This window comes from Phragmites australis, chromosome 22 (genome assembly GCF_958298935.1).
Source record: "Phragmites australis chromosome 22, lpPhrAust1.1, whole genome shotgun sequence".
NCBI classification, from domain to species: domain Eukaryota; kingdom Viridiplantae; phylum Streptophyta; class Magnoliopsida; order Poales; family Poaceae; genus Phragmites; species Phragmites australis.
The window spans coordinates 19,597,970-19,612,627 of record NC_084942.1 but is presented as its reverse complement, the minus strand read 5'-3'; the positions used below and the strand labels follow the sequence as shown (position 1 = coordinate 19,612,627).

The 14,658-nt window shown below is 49.5% G+C and overlaps 1 protein-coding gene across 1 annotated transcript; it reads left to right on the top strand.

Moving 5' to 3' along the window:
- Positions 1–963: 963 nt before the first annotated feature.
- On the top strand, positions 964–2,859 carry LOC133905040 (uncharacterized). Its single transcript, XM_062346736.1, has 2 exons — positions 964–1,627; positions 1,970–2,859. The coding sequence occupies exons 1-2, from the start codon at positions 1,157–1,159 to the stop codon at positions 2,087–2,089; spliced, it is 591 nt and encodes a 196-aa protein (XP_062202720.1). The 5' UTR covers positions 964–1,156; the 3' UTR covers positions 2,090–2,859.
- Positions 2,860–14,658: the final 11,799 nt, after the last annotated feature.

Below are 14,658 nucleotides of genomic sequence, written 5' to 3'. Positions count from 1 at the left end.
GAGACTGTCACTGGGATAGTATGACCATGTAACAACATTCTCCAGCTCTCTAGGCTCTGTGCTATTTTGGTTATCAGAGCACACTTGTCTAGCACAGGTGCGCCAATCAGCTTCTTGATTTTCCTAAAATCCTGCCGCAGGTAGCCCATTGCCATGCGCATATAGGGATCATTGAATCCAGGTACAACAATTTTGCTACGGCCCTCGCACTTGCTTGGCTTCTTCGATTCGGAGAGGCGGAGGAGTTCAGTGAAGTCATCCCCAACACCGTTCTTGAAGACTTGGATGATGCGCTCTATGGTAGATTTTGCTGAGGTGACTTCTAGCAAAACAACTTCTAATTTCTCCACACCATCTAGAGAGGAAAGGAAAGCAAACAGTCAGAGCCATGTGGTACTGAATGATACTGGAATGTTAAATAGGTAATAATCTCTGCGTACGGATTTATAACGCGAGAGCAGTATAGGAATAGTACCTGATGGCTTCAAACATTGTTTCTTGCGTGGACTACCATTATGGGAGTTGTTATGTTCAATCTCCATCTCGTATCCCTGCGCCTCTTTACCAATGCCAGCTACACTCGCATTTTCATCTCGACCGACATCAGAAGGAGAGGGACGTTTCCGTGTGGCCTTTTGAAAAACAACAGCTGTTTAGATACAATAATTATAGAGATCCTTTATGATGCCCTCAAATGAATGTGAGTCCTCCATTTTTTTCATTCAACTACTAATATACTTAGTATTTAGGACTAGTATTTACCGTTTAAGGGTATCATTGGAAAAAAATAATGGTATGTAGTAATTTCGTGCATCTATTAGAGTATTAACAGATAATTTCTCTTGTACTAAAAAACTAATATTTCTCTCTGTTTCTATGATTTATCTCTTTCATCGGAGAAGGCGCTGTAAAGGTTCTCTTATCTATTTATTCCCATCCGCCGTCCTCCAATGACCCGCCGCCAGCTGTTCCTGTGTACCCCTCCCGTCCACCCAGCACCCAGGTGCATATCCCATGGCCGCCGAAGCAGCCATGGATCGGAGGCGGCAGCCACGAACCCTAGCAGTCCGCTCGGGGAGGCGCTTGCCAGTCGCCCCGCCCCTGATCCGCCACACGTGATCGCGCCCCTCTCTCAAGCGGACGTGAGCTCCTCCCTATGAGAGAACCTGGATCCCGCGACCACCCGCTCCCGCATCGGTGGCGTCATGGCCGCGGGCGCCGCGCGGGCCGCGTACCTCGTCGCCAGCGGCTGGATCCATACAGTCCGGAGCAAGGGAGGGGTGCGTTCACCTTCGCCAATCGAACTCAAGGCGTAGCACGGGGAGCGGTGGCCCCTGCGCCGCTTTGGCAGCGGCGATTGGCCGAATGGGGCAGGCGGCGGGTCTGGGTCCTCGATGGCGCGGGTGGTGGCGACGGCCCCGGACTTGTACCACTTCCTCGTCGTCTACGGAAGAAGGCGTGGCGGGCGGCGCTGCGGACGACTTCGTGGCGGACCTGGCTGCGTGTGGCGATGTCGTGTTCGACGGGTTCCACTCTTCCACTGCGCTCATGGCTGCGCATCGAACGTTTAAGTGGAGCCTTCTTTCACCTGACCTCATTTGCCCGGCAAGTGTTTGTAGAATTGCTGGTGAGGATCTGTCAGCGTTTCTACTATGCGTGTTGATCTGTTGTTGAATGTTGTTTCTGGGTGCTCGGATTTGACGGAGTATTGGGTGTTTGAGCAACCGAGCAGGTGTGACATCCGGTCGGCGCTGAATGCTCGGGCTCTCTAGTTGAGCGCCCGTTATGCTGTTACTGGGAGCTGTTCTCTGCTAATTGTTTATTTCTCACCTTTTTGCTTTAGTCTCACCATCATATCTTTTTATTTAGTTCTCAAATGTTAGCTCTGTCCTCCTAAAGCACAACTTTTGTCCTGGGCTAGTATGTTCCTTTTCCTTCTTTTGTGATTCTGACATAGTGTAGAAATCAGGTGGCAATTCGGGAAATCTGCAAGGCAATTGATGTTCTTGTCCAGAACTGTGGAAAGAAGAAATTGGTTGATGCTATCAACTTACCACCTCCTGAACTCTACAGGCATGTTGAAGTATGAACATACTACAGCTCTGTATTTTACCAATTGTACAATCTTTTAACTTGTTGATAGGTCCAACTACAAGTACTTAATTGACCTGTAGTAGGTTAAAGAATACTTGAACTGTCCAGAATTTGTGTTGACTGGTGACCATAATGCTGTTTCCTATCCTTCTTTCTTCTATTTTCCTATATGTTTTATCATTTTTATTTGCTTGATATGATTGATGGAATGGCCACTCCTTCATATAAATGTGGTCAGTTGCACCTGAGCTCAGGGGCTTATCCTGCCCCTCAGTGGACGCGTGAAGATTCGGTGGCCGCACAGGCAGGTGGATTTGAGTACAGGCAGGTGGCCCCACTGTAAACGCGGTCAAATGAGGCCAGCTCCAACGGGAGCGGTAAAACGACTTGTATCACTGTATCGATTGCCACGTTCTCTCTTGCCGATCGGAAGTGAGAGGAAAGCTCTCCAACAGCGTCCGTATCAACCGGTATAGGGATACGAGCATGAGATCCTGTTCGGTAAATTTACATAAGTAAAAGTGAGTTTGTATCACTGTAGCTAGATGATGATAGTGGGTTTAAGGAATGATGGAAAATAATAAAAGGTAGGAAATAAGGTAGTTGTTAGAAATGATAAAAATAGAAAATGCTGCAATAGTGTTAAGAGATGTTGTAATAATATTATAAAAAATAAATTTTTAAAGTATCTGCTACTGGATATAATCTGAGGACGGTTTTATTCACAGGTCGGAGAAGTTCACTAGTTCCGGATCTATTGGTAGCAGTAGCGAAAGTGCGCCGATTTATTACAGCGGTCTGAAGTTTGGTGGCCGGGTGGGGGTGGGGGGGAGAATTTTTTTGGATTGCAGGTGCGGGAAGAAGAAAGCAGTGAAGAGGTGCGCGATTTCTCAAAAAAATCTATAAAGCGTGCTGCACAGCCCTCATCATGCAGCACGCCCCGTAACCCGGGCCACATCAGCGATCTCAAAGCACCGCATGAAGCCGAGCGATCGAAAGTTTTGTCTTGCCTCTTGCGCATGCATGCAGCCAAATGGAAAGAAAACAGCGCTAGTTTGCCCATATCTACTGGAAGTGGAGGCTTAATTTGTATGTACACCATCGCCTATGATGCCCATCTCTATCATAGGGGGTAGGTGGGGTCCAGCTCAGTGATGTTGCTTTGTTTGTGCGTACTTAACACCGGAGGGACTAAACCAGCACCGTGATTAACACCGGCGCGACTAAAACAGCACCGGAAACTAGCAGACTATGGTCCAAGTTAGTTTATGTGTAGTATACAGAGGAATCTAATGATTCAAGGATTGCCTCGTTCTTAATTTGATCAATATGAAGATTGCTAATCCTGTGCCCTTCTTCAGTTAGGCGACTCGAGCTTATCCATCTGAAATGAGTTGGATCTTTACCATAGGTCCACCAGAACCATGACGGCCAAATCCTATTCCGACCCGTTGTACGACAATATTTTACTGCATATATACGTAATCCCCCGATATATGTATACACATATATAGAAGGAAAAAAGAGGGGGAAAAGAAAAAAAAAAGAGAAAAAAAGAAGAGAGCCGGCCGGCCTTTTGCCTCGGTCGGCCCGGCTCCTTTTCCCCACCGCACAGGCCCGGCCTGGCCCAGCAGTGCCGCCTCTTTTTTTCCCGTGCGCCGCATCGCCCTAGGGCACCCAGGGCACTGTTCTTCTTCCCTCCCTCGCATGCGTCGCCGCCCCCTCTGGCATCGCGCTCCCGAGCAACGTCGCCACGCGTGCGCCCAACCGCGCCGGCCCAGCCTCAACCCGTTCCCCCTCTCCTTAGCCGCTTCGTCCGAGTAGCCCCCCAGGCGCTTCGTCCGAGTAGCCCCCCAGGCGGACGCCCCTGTGCTTCTCCTTCCTCTCCTCGTACCGCTCCCGTGCTGGCCCTCTTGAGCGCGCCGCCAACAGAGGCGCCGCACCAAGCCGCACCGTCTCCGAGCCCTATCTGAGCCATCTTTGCTCTCTTCCCATGCCACCATCCCCTTGCGGCCGATCTCTATGCTTATCCCTTCCTATCTCTAACTAATTTGGGGGAAATCGCTTCATCCCCAATCGAACCTGATCGGAACTCCTCTTCCCCCAAATCCTAACCGCCTTTGGGCTTTATCTCTTCCCGGGAGCTAGGGCAGCCTCTATAAAGGCATGGAGGGGCTCTTGGTGGATAGAGGAGTTTTTTTGGGGAGGCCTCGGTGAAGCCCTACCACGACCGTGACTCGACGCTGCCCGCACCATCACCTCTGAGTCGCCGCTGCCGGACCATACCAGTGTCTCGGTCGCCAACCACCACTCCGTCACCCCGATGACGAGCTCTGGCCGAAGCTTCTCCACCACCGTCGTATCGGGAGGTCAGCCCCAGCATGATTGTTCCTACTTCCCCTCTTTGTGCTCATGCACGGTCGTGCCATCGTAGGCGGTGCACTGGCCGCGCCGTTGTGCATTCCACCCTTCTACTCTGTGATAGCCCAGCCATCGCGCCGTGGGGGTTTGTGCCGGTGCCGGCCATCGAGCCGTGGTGCTGTTGCTAGCTCGGCCGCGGTGCCGTCTTTCTGTCTATGCATGCCATCGCGCCGCCTTGTGCTCGCTGGCTGGTGATGCTAAAACTAAGGCCCAGCCGTGACTCTCCCTTATCCTCTGTGTCAGCCACCCTTTACTCTTTGTGCCATGCGCCGTTGAAGCACTGGACTCCGATCGTGCGCCGTTGAAGCTTCGCGCTTCCGGCCACACGTCATCGTAGCCCGGGCTCTAGCCATACGTTGTAGTAATTCTGGGCTTCAATTATCCCATAAGTCTTGCCATTACCTGTTACTATTGCCTCCTGGTGGGTGCTTGTGAATGAGACCCCCTTCTGTTGTCAGTTGATCTCAAGCAGTTAGGTCTTGCTTCTGTTCCTGGTTGATGTGGAGGTGGCTAGTGATAGTGCTTGACCCCATGCCATCTGCTACTCGGTGTTGGTTGGAGTTTCTACCTTGTGACTGCTAGTTTGTGCGGATGCTATCCTATTTGTTGGCCTGATTTGGTCTAAGTAGTTCTGATTATTACACTTTGAGGTGCTGTTGTCGGATGGCGCTGTTCTTGTGCGGCTAGGTGTGTGGGATTTGTTATTGACTCCATCACCCTACTGTTATTATTCTCCCTTTTGCTATTTGTGATCTGAAACAAATACGATGATGGCTTGCTGGTGTGTGGCTGGACAGAGATGGTTCGGTGTAGGAAGGGAGAGTTGGCTTTGATTACCTATCGAAAAAAGGGCTAATGATGCTACCTTCAGAGATGTGGCTCTCTGCTGTACCGAGCCCTCTTGCTACCTGTTGCCTTTGTGGCTTGATACTCTAGTGATTGCTCTCCGCCTATGTGGCATAGTGCCGGTGTGGTAGAGAATAAATGCGCCATTGTGGCAGGAGCCATCATGGTCCAACTGTGATAACCCTCACCTTTGTGGTTACGCCTGTGTGGCTTTTGCCTTCGTGGCATGTTGCCTTCGAAGACGGCCGATGAGGACAGGTCCGAGGCCCCGAAGAGGGAGTTAGTGAGTTAAGCACGACGTCGGAGCTCCTGGTGGTGGCCATGCTGCCGCCTCTGGTAGAAGCTACGTGTCGTGCCGCGCTCCTAGCTTACCTCTTCACACAAACAAAATTCTGAGGTCTACGAGGCTAATGATGACCCAGGATACATAAACAGTCCAAAAAGCTTATGCTAGACTGTTGTCCCGTACTTTACCGTATTTTATTGCTAACGCTTACTTTGCTTGGTCTTTGTTGCGTTTGACTACAGCCTTGCAGACTCGGAGACGATCTCAACACGACGACCGCCAGCGCAGCTCAATCGGAGGTAGCCCGAGGACGGGCATAATTACCCGGGGAGCCTCATGAGGCCACAGGAACCAAGACGAAGCAATCGTCGGATCATATTGTATAGTCAGATAGCATGTGCGTTGTGGAGTAAAAATGTATATTGAAAGAAACTGTACTTTATGATTTCGACAAGAATGAATAAAGTTTACATGTTTTCGATCATTGCATTCTCCTTTCTTTCGTATACACTACGTATACTGGCACGCCCGCATATATTCATACTCAAAGTTATACAATTTGAACGTCAAGTTTCGAATCCGCGAAACAAAATGGCACGCCCGGTGGGACATGGTTCTCCTCCCATCTTTGTTGCACTGCGCTAGTCTTCACGATAGTCTCTCGAGTCTACAAGTGCTACTTGCAAAGAGGTCGTTAGGAAAATACTAACCAAGAGGCGCTGCTGTTGCAAGTGGACTCGTCCCTGCCCGCGACTCAACTCTCACAACCCTGCATTTCGGAACACTCCCGCCCGTGGTCGTCTTCGAGTACGAAGGCGAAATTTATTCAAAGATGACACAAGAGCTCACTAAAGCTTAGATGATTAAAAAGTCTGAGCTTTCGCAAAAATAAAAAATGAATGCCATAGCATTATTGCTGAGGCTAACGCCATGTTGGAGGGATCTACCGTCGCTAAGAAATCAGAAGCTGAGTTGGTCATAGCTTTAGACGCAGTTTGCAAGAACTTGTGTCAAAGAACTTCCCTCGCCCGTCAAGCCGGAAGGTCACACACATGCCGGAACTACCAGCGAAAGATCATCAAGGTCGCGAGGCTCCAGCAACTGATTGCCTCTCGCCTCACCTCAACGACCAATACTACAGAAGAGGAAGCAGCTCCAAGTGAAGCCATTCCTCACGCATGGACTTACCATGCATCACGAGCTACGCTCCCCGCACAGGAAGCTATAGTTGAAGAGTTTCTATCTCAACGCCTCAGAAGGAGGTGCAGGCTCTACAACCCTAGTCTTGCTGGCTGCCAACACTAGGTGCCTTGTTTTCACATCGGTGTGACGTCCGACCCTTCTTCGCCTAAGGACAAAAATCAGTGTGCCGTGCTTCCAAGCTAAGTGCCGGCGCCTCGTCCTGATGAATTACAAAGACAATTGCAGCAACTTAGAGACCAAATGAACGGTCTCGAAAGACAGCTTCGCAGTAATGCTGCACGAGAAATTCCACAAACTGGGGGCAATCCCCGTCCTGCAAATCATCACGAATAGCAAGATCATCACAAATAGCAAGATCATCACAACGAGGCTCCTCGACAAAGAGGTCCTCCACATACATCATATTGGCCACACCAAATGAGGCCACCCACTTGTTGGGATCAAGAGCCGCATCGTCATGATCTTGCATATCCAAGAAGGCCCTCTGGGCGCGACCGGAGGACCCTCTACGAGACGGCTTCCTCCAATCATGAGGCCCCGAGGCGCGAGGCTCCTACATGATCGGCACATCGTCCTGCTTCACCTATGAGATACCCCGCCCTGTATACTCTCAATGAGAATCAACGGAGGCGCGAACAAAGAAAGAGAAACCAGCAGGCCTGGTTCTGCGAATTGCAAGACCTCGTGCTACGTCACGTACAAGTCCGTGTCCGGGCGGATGGTCAAGTCCACCCAGAAGATGGAAGAGTTAGTGTTCGGGTAACACCGAATCTCGAGCAAAATCCGAGGTACAATTTCCTCTTAGAACGCCTGGCTCCAAAGCCGCGTCAAGCTCAAGATACTGGCACCTCCCCTGTTTCAACAGGCCTGCCACACAACAGCAAAGGGTCGAGCCACCTCAACCCTCTCTCATAATCGTTACTAAAGAAAGTAAAGAGTCAGCAACGAAAGATAAGTCTGCAATTGTCCCCGAGAAAATGACATCACCGACCACTACTGAAGCACCACAACAGCCTGTAGAGCTAGGCTCAGATGCTTCGATAAATTATGATACGACGTCTGAAAGCTCAAAGAAGTCCAATGACGGAGACGTCGTGATGTGCGGCACCATCGGGGTCTTGAACCCTGAGGAATCAGACTCCGATTGGGAACCCCTTCCCGTCACACACGAGTTAGCATACTCCTCCGACGAGGAAATTTTGCCAAACCCAAAGGCTTGCTTTGGCAGGTCCTAACAAGCTGCTGCAAGACTACAGAAGGAGGCCATAGTAGCCCCTTGCTTTCCTGTGTCCGGGAAATACAAATCATTTGAAGGGGGGTCTTCTTCGTATGACCACCTTGACACATACAGAAGTATTTCTTCGCATTTACCACAAGATAAAGATCAATTACACATGGTGGCCACACGCTCCGGCCCCGACAAACGTTTAAAGATGAGCGCTCTACGACAAATGGAAAGTAGCCCCATCACATCCAAGGATGAGGGAAAATACAGTCCCGGGGCTCATACATCGGACTCGCTTGAGGCGCGCTCTCAGTCACCACATTACTCCCTGCTAGCACCTTCGGCTTTGTCCGGAGACAAAGGAGATCCAGAAGGCCTAAACGTTGCGCATGTGAACATGGCCAACGAGAATGAAAGCATTCATGAAGAACTACCCGCAGGCGTGGGTACAGCTCCATCTATCGTGCCCCTAGTGGGTACAAGCAGTCAACCCTAGCAAGTACATCCATCATATCCGGGCGCTTAAGATGAGCATAATAGTGCCCATGGAAGGCAAGTAAGCGAGCTATCCACAAGACTGGACCAGCTTTGCGCCATGATGTTGCACTTCACGTCAGGAGGCGCACCACCACCTAGTGTACTACGGGTTCCTCAAGTTGACCCGCAGTTTGCCGATATTGAGGCCTCATCCCAATTACGCAATCCTCCTCCGATGGGGGCAAGGGGAGCGCCCAGCCATCAAATGGGTGCCACTCCTCCACACATCATGGCCGCACCGGCAAACCCAGTCACACATGTTGCGCCGACCATAACACTAAGAGACTATCACAGCATCGCAGAAGACGTGGTGGATAGAAGAATGCGTCAACTGGCGGCCGAGCAGGTCCCGAGACCATTAGAGAGTGAGCTCGACAAGCCATATGAAGCGTGGCATGATCGAGTCGCATTCCCCGTAGGTTGGCATCCGCCGAAGTTCCGTTTGTTTAATGGAACCGATGACGCCACCGAGCATCTCGTCTACTTCGAGTCGGTGTGTGGAGACACAACAAATAACCCATCATTACTACTACACCAGTTCTTAGCTTCCTTGACAGGAGCTGCCTTCCACTAGTATGGTCGTTTACCTGCGGGTTCGGTGCCCAGTTGGGTCTTTATGAAAGAGCTATTTAAGTCACATTTCATCACTATGAGGAAAGACATCTCGATCTAGAGTTGTCTCAAATCAAGCAAAGGCGGGATGAGAGGATCGAAGATTACATCGTCCACTTCAGAAACAATTATGTTCGTCTCGCAAGAGAGATGCATCCCGAAGACGACGTGCAAATGTGCATCCATATCATGCTACAACACTAGTTGGTCGGCGTATCACGACACGACCCCAAGACCTTTAGCTCACTTGGCGATGCCGTTGCGGCTACCAAGCTGGAGTTCGAGAAAGTACCACACATTATGGAGATGTACAAGAACGCAGGCTCCACCGACAACACTAGACGATTCGGGTCTTCAAGTAAGCCGGCCGGAAATGGCAACAAGGAGAAGGCACCCGTTGAGTCAAATGCCACGAGCATCGTTACAGTCTTCGGCCCAAAGAATGAGCTGCCAAGACCAGTTGTGCGTCCTAATGTCCAGGACCTCATTAAAAGTCTCTTCGAACAAATGAATGAACAAAGGCTCGTGACCCTGCCTACTCCAGCAAGACCTGATCAGGTCGCTATGACCAATAACCCCTTGTACTGTCCGTACCATTGGTACGTAGGACATGTCATTGAAGATTGCATCGCTTTTAAAGAGTGGTTGCAAAGAGCAGTCGATGAGAAGAGGTTGGCTCTCAATCCCAAAGCTATAAATTCAGATTACCATACCACTAATGTGGTAACGGTGAGACATGAAGGCTCATCATCTATTCACATAAACGAAGAAGAAGAATATTGGGTGCCATTTGCCCAAGTAGAAGATCAGTTCGAGAGACTTTGACTCATGCCCGTTACTCAGCGCGTGAGGGGGCAACGGTGGCAGCAAGTGTCACAAAGGTGCCTTCCAAGAGTTCCACAACCAAGCTATCAAATCAGTCCTCCTCCGGCACCGATGTGAATTTCACGACATGATCCAAATCAACGACGAATGCCTCCCCAATTCGTTCCCAAGTCGGAGGGAGATGAAACTTTCCCGTGAAGAATCACTATGCTGCTTACACAAGGTCAGTTCTTTCCTAAGACCTGGGGGCAGCCAACAACAGCAAGTGATGAACACTCTCTCGACACTACTCCGCCCTCCGAGGTGGTGCTATGTAATGTCATCGCCACAAGTGAAGAAGATGAAGACTCAAATTCAGGAGTCGCTATTACTCCCGAAGAACGTGAAGCCCTAGAGGCGGAAGCCACGTCTGCCGAAGAGGGAGAAATTGAAGAAGTAAATATGAATTTGAGAAATGGGAGAGAACTTCCCGAGCTAGTGAAGCCTCAACAGCCCCGAGCTGACAATAAGACTGATGGGTTGCAACGTTTGAAACTACCCATTCAAGAATCCAAGCCTTCATCGTTAAAGGTGCGGGCTAAAGAAGACGACGTGGAATACAACGTCATTGCTCATTTGAAGCGCATTCCAGCGCTATTGAGCGTCTATGATGCATTGATGCTAATGCCAGACTTGCGAGAGGCCTTAATCAAGGCTCTGCAGACTCCTCACATATACGAGACGGCTATGGCCAAACACCGGCTCCTCAGCACTCTTGCTAAAACCAATGAGATCTCATTCTCTGAAGAAGACAAGATGGTTGAGACCAATAATCATAATCGACCAATATACATTGAAGGAAATATTGGGAGTGTACATCTTCATCGTGTGCTCATAAACCCTGGCTCGGCAGTCAATCTTCTGCCTATTCGTAGTTTGACACGAGACGGGTATACGATGGATGATCTCAAACCAACTAGTGTGGTCATATGTGGCTATGACAGCAACGGGAGCAAGGCGTTAGGCTCCATCACCGTGAGATTGCAAATGTCCACATTCAGCTTTAAGGTGAAGTTCTTCGTCATCGAGTTTGTGACGTCATACTGGGCGCTATTGGGTAGACCTTGGATACACAAATACCAGGTTGTTCCCTCTACGTTGCACCAGTGCTTCAAGTTCATTGATAATAAAGGGGAGCAACATCGAATCATCGGTAACTTGTTCCCGTACACGGTGCAAGAAATGCATCATGCAGATGCCAAGTAATTCTTCCCCAGCGTCGGTGAAGAAGAACGTTTGGGTCGCTCCACCCTAGCAGTGGATGTCATGATCACACCCAACCCAACGTCCTCCAGTTCCGAGATGGAGTTCCTAATCACACCATGCTCAAGGCAACGAGGTCCTTTCCCTCGCGCCCACGGCACTAGGGACCAAGGAAGGCCTCGGTCGTACGCTCCCGTGTCTCGACGACAACAAGGACTAGGGGCAATCAAAGAAGACAGTTCGGGCCCGTTCTGGAGTTGGAACTCTGCGTTGCCCACCTTCACGACACCCTTAATCACGGGGAATTTGGAGGCTTCTTCGTCAGCGTCATTGACGACTACTGCCCTGACAAGGTCAGAAGTTAGACCCTTGATAGAGGTGTCTTCCACTAAAGTTGAAGGAAATACGCCTTCCCTGATACTTTTTGAGTATAATGCTAATGCAGAAAAACCTCTTGTGACATCGCATGAGGGCTCAACAGATGCCCCTCCAGTTGCTACGCGAACACTCCAGACGTCTAATAAAGCAGCCGCATCTACACCCCTCGAGCATAAAGAAGGGAGAGTGAGGAGAATAGTCACCAAAATAGAGAAGGTGGCCTCGAGCTCCCCTCTTCTTCCGCTTCCATCACTTTACATTTCAGTTGCTACTCCATTAGAAGTCTGGGTTGTTCCTAATCCTTAGGAATACACAAGCCCAACCCTTTTCTATAAGGTTCCACATACTCAGTGTTGTAACCTTGTGCTGAATCTTTCAGATACTAAAGCAAATAAGGAGGAGATCATCGGGACTTTGAGGGTTGAACCAAGCATGGTCCCCTTACTCGAGAGGTTCGGAATAAAGCTACGAAGGAATCATCGACTACCATCTCCGTCCAACGTGTGTGAAGAATGGTGGAGCCAGTCAGAATGACTCGCAAAAAGGGGTCGTCTCCCTCGTACGAGGTACGGACTCGGCCACCGTCCCTTCCCCTCGTATGAGAGCGATGAAGAGTATGAAGATGATTCTAAATTTGTTATATGTAACGCTATTTGTGCAGGTGAAAACTGGGGGCACGAGGATGATGATGATATTCCATCCGACGGAGAGGACTTGGTCGAGATATATGAAGTCCCTCATCAATCCTGATTGTTCTGCGCTGCTGTTAACGCGCGACACGGCTTGAGAGATGAGCAATACCTCTTGGCCAAGATACACGAAGTGATGCCAGTTCATCATGGAGAAGTCCTCAATGCTTCCCCAGCTCCTTACCAGTTGGAGGACGGTAGGCAGCAAACTGTAGATGAGCTTGTAGAGATTAATCTCAGGAGTGAGAATGATCCACGCCCCACTTTTGTAAGTACTACGCTCTCACTTGAAGAGCACGAAGATTATAAGCAATTTTTAATGAAATATCGAGATTGTTTCGCATGGTCGTATAAAGAAATGCTGGGTCTTGACCCATGTGTTGCTACTCATAAATTAGCAATAGACCCGCAATTTCATCCCATTAAACATCATCCGTGGTGTTTCCGCTGGAATTACAAGATGACATCATTGCTGAGGTTGATAAGTTGATTAAAGCGGGGTTCATCAAAGAGGTGCAATATCCTCGATGGCTCGCTAATATTGTGCCGGTAATGAAGAAGAACGAGCAAGTCCGGGTCTGTGTAGACTTTCATGACCTGAATTGCACTTGCCCGAAAGACGACTTTTCTATTCCGATCACCGAATTAGTGATTGACGCTACTACAAGTTTTGGAGCCCTCTCTTTCATGGATGGGCTCTCCGGCTATAACCAAATCAAGATGGATCCACACGACGCCATCGACACAGCATTCAGGACCCCGAAGGGTAATTTTTACTATACAATAATGCCCTTTGGTTTGAAAAATGCAAGTGCTACATACCAGCGCACCATGACGGTCATCTTTGATGACCTCATCCACCAGTCCGTAAAATGCTACATCGACGACTTGGTGGTCAAGACCCGAGAACGAGAGCGAGAGCGTCATCAAGAGGACTTACGAGTTGTTTTTTAGAGACTGAGCAAGTATCAACTCAAGATGAACCTGCTCAAATGTGCCTTCGTCATGCAAAACGGCGTTTTCCTAGGCTTCATCGTCCGCTACCGAGGCATTGAAATCGAGCTTAAGAAGATAACGGTGATCCTCAAGATACCTCCGCTGGAAAATTTAAAAGGACTTAAGTCCATGCAAGGAAAACTAGCGTACATCAAACGCTTTATCTCTAATCTGTCCGGGCGAATTCAGCCCTCCTCCAAACTCATGAAGAAAGGTGCGCCGTTCATTTGGGACGAGCAATGCCAAAACACCTTCGACAGCATCAAGCAATATTTGCTTCATCCACCCGTGCTGATGGCCCCTATCACAGGGCGGCCTCTCATTTTATACATTGCAACACAACATTCTTCCGTCGGTGCCCTTTTTGGGCAGATTAACGACGAAGGAAAGGAAGTCGCATGCTACTATCTCAGCAGAACCATGGTGGGAGCTGAATGTAATTACTCCCCCATTGAAAAACTTTGCTTAGCACTAATCTTTGCACTCAAGAAGCTACGACACTACTTGCTAGCACATGAGGTCTAGCTTATTGCGAGAGCATACCCTGTAAAGTACGTTCTAAGTCAACCTGCCCTTGTAGGTAGGGTTGGAAAGTGGGCATTGCTAATGATGGAGTACGACATCTCGTACGTTCTGCAGAAAGCCGTCAAAGGGCAAGCTTTAGCTGACTTTCTAGCGGCGCATCCCGTTTTGGATGATTCGCCCTTAGTCACGGAACTCCCCGACGAAGAAGTATTCACAGTTGACGCAGAAGCTCCATGGGAACTCTACTTCGACGGCGCTTCACGCATGGAGTCCGACCCCAATGGGACTACTCGTAGGAGAGCCGGTGCGGGGATAGTGTTCAAGAGCATCAAAGGAGAAACTTTATACCATTCCTTTTCCTTGCTTAAGGAGGGATGTTACAATAATGAAGCCGAGTACGATGCCCTCATCTTCGGGCTTCTTCTCGCACTATCCATGGAGATACGCATTCTCCACGCGTATGGAGATTCTCAGCTCATTGTGAGACAGGTTAATGGAGTCTATGAAGTGCGCAAACCTGAGTTGGTCCCGTATTGGGAAGCCACTCACAAACTCATAGAGAAATTTGAACTCATACAAATCAGACACGTCCCTCGAAGCAAGAACGCTTCAGCGGATGCTTTTGCAAAGCTAGCCGCAGCCCTCGTATTACCCGATGGGCAAGCGGAAGTGAAGGTTGAAGAGAGATGGCTTCTACCGGTCGTGCTCGAGCTCATCCCCGAAGACCACGAAGTGAACACCGTGGTGACTACCGAAGTTGATAAACAAGATTGGTGCAA